The sequence below is a fragment of the Echiichthys vipera genome, assembly GCF_963691815.1.
Source record: "Echiichthys vipera genome assembly, chromosome: 15".
NCBI classification, from domain to species: domain Eukaryota; kingdom Metazoa; phylum Chordata; class Actinopteri; order Perciformes; family Trachinidae; genus Echiichthys; species Echiichthys vipera.
In genome coordinates, this window is record NC_139840.1 from 17528282 (window position 1) to 17535522 (window position 7241).

At 44.5% G+C, this 7241-nt stretch overlaps 1 protein-coding gene across 1 annotated transcript; it reads left to right on the top strand.

Moving 5' to 3' along the window:
* Positions 1-521: 521 nt before the first annotated feature.
* LOC310957610 (leucine-rich repeat and immunoglobulin-like domain-containing nogo receptor-interacting protein 3) lies at positions 522-2812 on the top strand (the record flags this gene model as incomplete). The annotated part of the gene is made up of 3 exons (XM_083928250.1): positions 522-1076; positions 1318-2061; positions 2243-2812. 3 exons carry the CDS (start codon positions 522-524, stop codon positions 2810-2812), a joined length of 1869 nt encoding a protein of 622 aa, XP_083784376.1.
* Between the last annotated feature and the right edge of the window lie 4429 nt (positions 2813-7241).

Genomic DNA, 7241 nt, shown 5'->3' on the forward strand with positions numbered 1-7241 from the left:
TGTGTTTATGCGTGGTGATAATAAATTCACTGTGTTTGTCAAAATGGAGCAGACGGTCTCAGTGCTGCGAAGGAGAGCTGAGGAGATGCAACATGCATGAATTCTGCTGAATCAAGAAGCTCCCTCGCCTTGCATGGCTCCCGGTGTCCTAGTTCTCCAACTGAAAGCACAGATGAATTAGTGAAAAGACAAATTATCTTAAATATCTTACACAGATCCATTCCTGTAATGGGGTCTCTTCAGTTGTATTTTAGTACCGTGTCATGATATGTCTCAAATCTCCGTAGCTTTCAGTATATTACTTAAACTGCAAGAAGCATTGATAATTTACAGCCGAGTGGATGTAATTTTTATGAGCCTGGGGGATGATCTCTTTCTCTCGTGTCATGTCTTTATTCATTCATCTCATATCTTTTCTCTCTCTGCTTCTATTCTGTTCCTTTCTTCTCTCTATCTCATCTTGCAGGTGCATGGTGCACTGACCCTGCCTACGACAGGCGAGGAGTCAGAGGACCAGGGCCATGATTGGCTCTCCTGGCCCTGGTGGGCGTGCCTTAGTGCCATGGCCGAGGGTGTGGCGATGGGTCCTGGCTGCTTCTCTGGTTGCCATAATAACATCAACGATGCCAGGAAGTAGCCAGGCCTGTCCGCCACGGTGCGAGTGTTCGGCTCAGCTGAGGTCGGTGTCGTGCCAGCGGCGGCGGCTCACCAACATCCCAGAGGGCATCCCCACAGAGACACGACTTCTGGACCTCAGCAAGAACCGGCTCCGCTGGGTGCAATCAGGTGACCTGGCACCGTACCCCCGGCTGGAGGAAGTCGACCTCAGTGAGAACCTCATCGCCACATTAGAGCCCAATGCCTTCGCCACCCTCCAGAGTCTTAAAGTGCTGAAGTTAAGGGGAAACCAGCTGAAGTTAGTGCCCATGGGGGCTTTTGCCAAGCTGGGCAATCTTACCAGCCTCGATCTGAGCGAGAACAAGATGGTTATTTTATTAGATTACACCTTCCAGGATCTGAGGAGTCTGAAACATTTGGAGGTGGGAGACAACGACCTGGTTTATATCTCTCACAAGGTAAGCTCTGTGTTCCTAATAAAGAAATGGATGGAAGAACATTAATTTTATCTTTTGAAATCACAGGAAATTACATCCCAGGCAATCACACTTTCATAACGATAGACCTGGAATATACTTTGTGGTTCCGAATAAAGCCAAGCAGCTCCTACAATTTCTTAACAGCAACTAAATGCAAAACATGTGTTTGAAAATGCATCTTATTTTAGGTTTTAAAACCCTTTATCTTCCTGATTCACAGGCATTCTCAGGTCTGCTGGGGCTGGAAGATCTCACAGTAGAGCGCTGCAACCTGACATCCATCTCTGGCCAGACACTGTCTTACCTGCGCAGCCTGATCACTCTTCACCTCCGTCACCTCAGCATCACTGCCCTGGAGGACCAGAACTTCAGAAAGCTCTCCAACCTGCGGGGTCTGGAAATCGATCACTGGCTGTACCTGGAGTACATCTCCCCTTTTAGTTTCCAGGGCCTGGACCTCCACTGGCTCTCAATCACCAACACCAACATCACCTCTGTCCCCTCCGCTTCCTTCAAGAATCTGGTGCACCTCACCCACCTCAACTTGTCCTACAATCCTATCACCACACTGGAGCCCTGGGCCTTCAAGGACCTGCTGAGGCTGAAAGAGCTCATCATGGTAAGCACTGGGTTGATGACCGTGGAGCTCCATGCCCTTGGAGGCCTTCGACAGATCCGGGTCCTCAACTTCTCCTCTAACGACCTGCAGACTCTTGAAGAGGGCTCCTTCCACTCTGTCAACAGTATGGAGACCCTCAGAGTGGACGGGAACCCCCTGATGTGTGACTGCCGTCTGTTGTGGATCCTGCAAAGACGCAAGACCCTCAACTTTGACGGCAGAGTGCCGGTGTGTGCGGGGCCGGTGGAAGTGCAAGGGGTCAGCCTCAGCACCTTCACCGATTCTGCACTCTTCGATCACTTTACATGCCAGAAACCTAAGATACGCAACCGTAAACTACAGCAGGTAATGAAGATGATTACATTTAGGTTTGATATTTAGCAGATACTTTAGAAATGTTCATGGTTTGATTACTGAGGTTTCTTTAAGTGTTTTGCTGTAATATTTTGTTGTGAGTGTATTCTGTAGTTTTTCTGACTCTGCTGAATTTATTAGTTTGTGCACTCCTTTCCTCCACCTCCCACAGGTGATCGCTCGTGAGGGCCAACCTGTGAGTTTTCTGTGTCGAGCTGAAGGAGAGCCTGTGCCTGCTATTGTCTGGATCTCCCCACAGCGCAGACGGATCACAGCTAAGAGTTCAGGGCGCATTACTGTTCTCCCTAGTGGCACCCTGGAGATCCGCTACGCCCAGCTTACTGACAGCGGAACATACATCTGCATCGCCAGTAACGCCGGAGGCAATGACACCTACTTTGCCACACTCACAGTGCGTGGCCAGCCACTAGATGCCGCCTCAGCCTTCTTTCTCAATCGCTCGCTGTACAGCGGCGAGTTCTTCAACGACACAAATCTGAACAGCACCCGTGTTTTCCTGAAGTTCACTTTGGACCTGACCACCATCTTGGTCTCCACGGCAATGGGTTGCATCACCTTCCTGGGGGTGGTCCTCTTCTGTTTCCTGCTGTTGTTCGTGTGGAGCCGGGGACGCGGCCAACGCAAGAACAACTTCACAGTGGAGTACTCCTTCCGGAAATCTGAACCCGCCACCGGCGGCGCCTCGGGAGGGACCAGGAAGTTCAATATGAAAATGATATGAAACAACGCAGCCAGGGGTCCCTCGGGGGAGGCATGAGCACGTCCCTAAAACGTGTTTGACACACGCAAACACACACAGCCACTGACTCGCAAAGAAGTGCGAAAGCACAATATAAGTTTCCCGTCTATGGCTCTATTCAAAATTGAACGTCCACATCAAAACCGGAGCCATGGCTCGATTTGGTTTGTGAATGAAAACAAAAATGCAGATCTCTCAGTTGTTTTATTCAGCTTGTTTGAATGATACTGGAGAACTACAGTATTGATGGATTTGAAAGTCCATGCTTGATAAGAATAATAGAGTTAAGTATCATAGAAGATAAGTTTTGGAAATTGGCATGATGACTGAGCTGTGAGATACTGGTAGCCCTGTCTCTCTATTATATTAATGAGATAATGAAATAGACTTCCTCTTTCATTTAAAGTCCCCTTTACTGTATTCTGTGCAGTCAGGGATTTTAAAAGAAATGTGATGCACGGGGACCTGGCTACCATCCATTTATAGAATTTTGAACTATGCTCTTCTAAAGTTTGCATTGTTAAGAATCATGCATGAATAAAAATGCAGGTGAGTGTTAAGTTGTAAGTTCACACCACCAAATAAAACAAATTGTTTTCAAAGACAGTTTGAATATGTTTTTCTATAGAACATATTGCAGCCTGCTTTATCTGACCATGGCTGAAAAGTAAGGACGGTTCTTCATCAACATTAACATATGTCAACTTCAATGGATGGAGATTTTAAAAAAGCACTAGATTTGGACCATTCACATAAATGACAAACAGACTGAAGATTTGACCTTTTCTTCTTTGTGAGATTTTTGCGACGTTAGCTGTGTGAGTTTGGGGCGAGCGCACTGGCCGAGAGCTGCCGTGGCTGCCTGTGGCCCGGAGGGTTTGGTTAGGAAGTCAAGCCCACCGGACACGGGCAGCCACAGTAACCATAGCAACCACACAACAGAGAGCAATTGGCACCGGGCTGGTGGTCGCAAGAGGGTCGCTGGTTAGAAAAGGGAGGGGGCAAAGAGCTCACAATTCATGCTCTTTCATCTACAAGAGAGGGTCAACCTGTCGGCCTCTACCCTCGGTCCCTGCTCTTTGCTGTGTTGGTGAATGCCTGACCTTCCCAGCGCTGCCAGGGGGAGCAGCCCGGAGAGTTGGGTCATACTCAGAGGCAGACAGAGGACACACAGCAATAGTGTCACGGTCACATGCATTCATTTTAGTGGTGGAAACACAGAAAGCAACACGTAAACATATATAGCACCTTTTCTCAGGAAAAGTGAAATAACTAGCCTACAGAGTGAGTGTAACCAAGCTACCAAACTAAGCTCTGTTGAAATATAACATTCCAGCAATACTGTATGTAGAGCCATAAAGCCAAAATTCATTCTCTAAGAGAGAACTGATGTAAATGTTTGAGTGAAAAACAAAGCCATAGCATGTGTAGGTTGTTTTCATATATATATATATATATATATATATATATATATATATATATATATATATACTATATGTATATATACATATATATATATATATATATATATATATATATATATATATATACATATAGTAGCTGCATGATTCAATTATATAATTAAAATAATTACAATTGCCATCTTACAAACTGGTGTGATGATCACAAGACCATCTGTTGTTGCTGGGCTTGCATAAAGTTGCACCCTACACACACACACACACACACAGAAGTGGTAAACCTCATCAAGGTGACTTGGATTGATAGGAAGAACAATCACAGTTACACATGAATAAAGATACAAATTGATGAAGCGCAACAGGAATCACAAAGTGACACTGTCTGCTCTCCCTCTATGCCTCTGAGGCGGTCGGTGTGCGAATGTCTCTGCCCCCCTAGCCCAGTGCATCCCCCCTCCACACCCCCAACCCCCCCACACACCCCCACTGGGTCCTCCTTTGGGAGGGGTCCCTGGCTGGAGATCGAGGATACAAAATGTAAATGAAGTCGTGTTAACCCTACCCACGCCATGTGCATCGTATAGTGGAAAGTAGTACTGTGGTTTAAAAAAGACAAAACAAAACAAAAAAAATTATTTGAAGTGTTCTGTTGCTTCTTGTTTGTCATTTTAATTTCCTCAGTTTTTGTTCTCCGTGACCTTTTGGTTGTTTACCGTTTTAAAGTTCCCCGTCCTCCATGTGGGTCTGTTCTGTTCTCAACACCTTCACACTAGACGGCGCGTGTGCCTGTTTACATCTCAGTGTGCATCAACTGGAAACAGGCATCAAGAAATTAGACAAAGCCTAATCTAAAGCGGTGGTCTCTAACCTCCTGTGAAGTTAAATTGGAGGTGTTACCAGATGGTTGACATGACAAAATTATATTATTATTCTGACTTTATATAAATATTAATAGGCCGTCTGAATATTTGAACCTCTCCTGGAGTTGATGCACCAGTTTTTCCTACTGCCAAACTACATGAGCTGGGTGCACGCCACAACATGGCTATCGCCGGACACCCACAGCAGAGTGTGTCTCTTATATTCAATTGAAGCTTCTACATGGGCCCTGGGCGCCGCATGACTCAGCTCTTTTTTATTTCTATTCTATCTTACTTAGCGGCTATGTGGCCCTCCAACAGGTAACAGCTACACAGAACCGAGTAAAAAGCGATTAAAAATGATTAAGATACATACTTCATTGTACCAGAGAACAATGTGAGGCAGCACAGCTTCTAAACCTGCAGAACCAACTGAATTAAAACTCAGTTGCACACAGTAAAGACGGCAGTAGCAACATGCTACCAATGGGGTCTGTGTAGCAGGTTAAAAACCCTGCTGCACATCCGTTCCCTGTGTATTTTAGCCTACTTAAAATGTATCCTATAGTTAAAAGTATTGATTAACTATTACACCACACAAACTCTTACATAAAGATTAGTTGTAAGTTGTTAATATTTACACATAGTAACAGCCAGGTATAACTGTTGCATAGCTAACTGATAAATGCTAAACTAATGCTAGCTTTCTAATATTAGACTCGTTCACAGTATATTGGAATATGTTCGACTTATCTCACCTGATACTTGATCAAAATGCTGTTTAACTATAATGTAAACTGAGAATATTTTTACACAATATCCTTCAACTGTGTAGCGGCTTATTTACTTTCGTTGTTAGGCAGCGACCTTGAGTGGCCGTAGTAATTATGGCGAGAACAAAGAATGAAATTAGGTGACGTAGTATAAGGAGCACAAACAGAGGACTTTTACCGAAGAGACTGCTGTTTGTGTCAATAGTACGCCTCAGACATTCAACTACTAATTTTAATCCAAACCAAGATCTTTTCCCTACCATAACAAAGTAGTTTTGCTGCCTAAACTTAACCAACTTATCCACGTATTAAAAGCTGCGGCCATTTCGGAACGTTACGAAATGAGGTCATATGTGTTGTTTTGGAATGAAGATGTGTTGCTAAAAAGAAAACCATATATTATACATATTTCTGAATCATAGGTATAGCACTAACTCTGAAACACATTTCTATGTTTGCAGAAAGATTACATTTACAAAGGACCCTTTTGAAACTAGCTAGTAGTCAATGAGAAGTTATGAAGGTCATGCAAACTTAGTGATGGGTTTACGAAGAGCTGGCGCTATTCAACTTATTGACGTGTGCAGCAAGTCATGGGGAGTAAACATGTCTTCGTTTTTAGGTCGTCACACACTGAAAAGGTGGAAAACCACTTGGTTAAGCACATCTACAACACTGTAAGAAGACACGTTTACAGTTTGGAAATTATTTTCCACAGGTAAGAGAGCCTCAAACTCTCAGAACTTTTGAAATACAAATCCTGCAAACTCCATTTTCGTCCCTTGTGAGGGATGATGAAGCGACGACTTCCGTGTCAGGATAAATAACTCAACAGCTGTTAAAGATTCATAAGGCCAAATGAGAATAGACGAACAAATTGGCCTCGATTTTTTACACTGCCTGTGATTGTGTCAGCGGCCATTTTTGTGTTGAGAACAGGACTTCGCCTTCATGGACGTCTCCTCTCCCTGAGCCGACCCTTTTGTGTTTCCATTTCCCGGTATTTCTAAGTGAAAACTAGGTTTAGAAGACAGTGAGAATGTCTGTAGTGATTGTCGATGGCGTTATTGTGCAAACATCAATCACAAATGTAAGCGTAGATGAGGGTGATTTTCGTTTTTTCTTCTCCTGCTCCCCCTCTTTACCGTCCTCCTCCCCTCTTCCTGTCCTGTCTTCTTAAAACTTCCCACTCTTGTTGTCCCCGTTCACAGTATTAGGCTGGATTATGGTTGTGTGGTAGTAGACACGTGTTCTGTGTGGTTGGTGAGTCAGTGTTGTCAGTGTTTGTCGCTCCTCGTGATGCCATCAAACACGGAGCAGTGGTTGGATCAGTGGAGACAAAAGAAGAAAGGGGTGA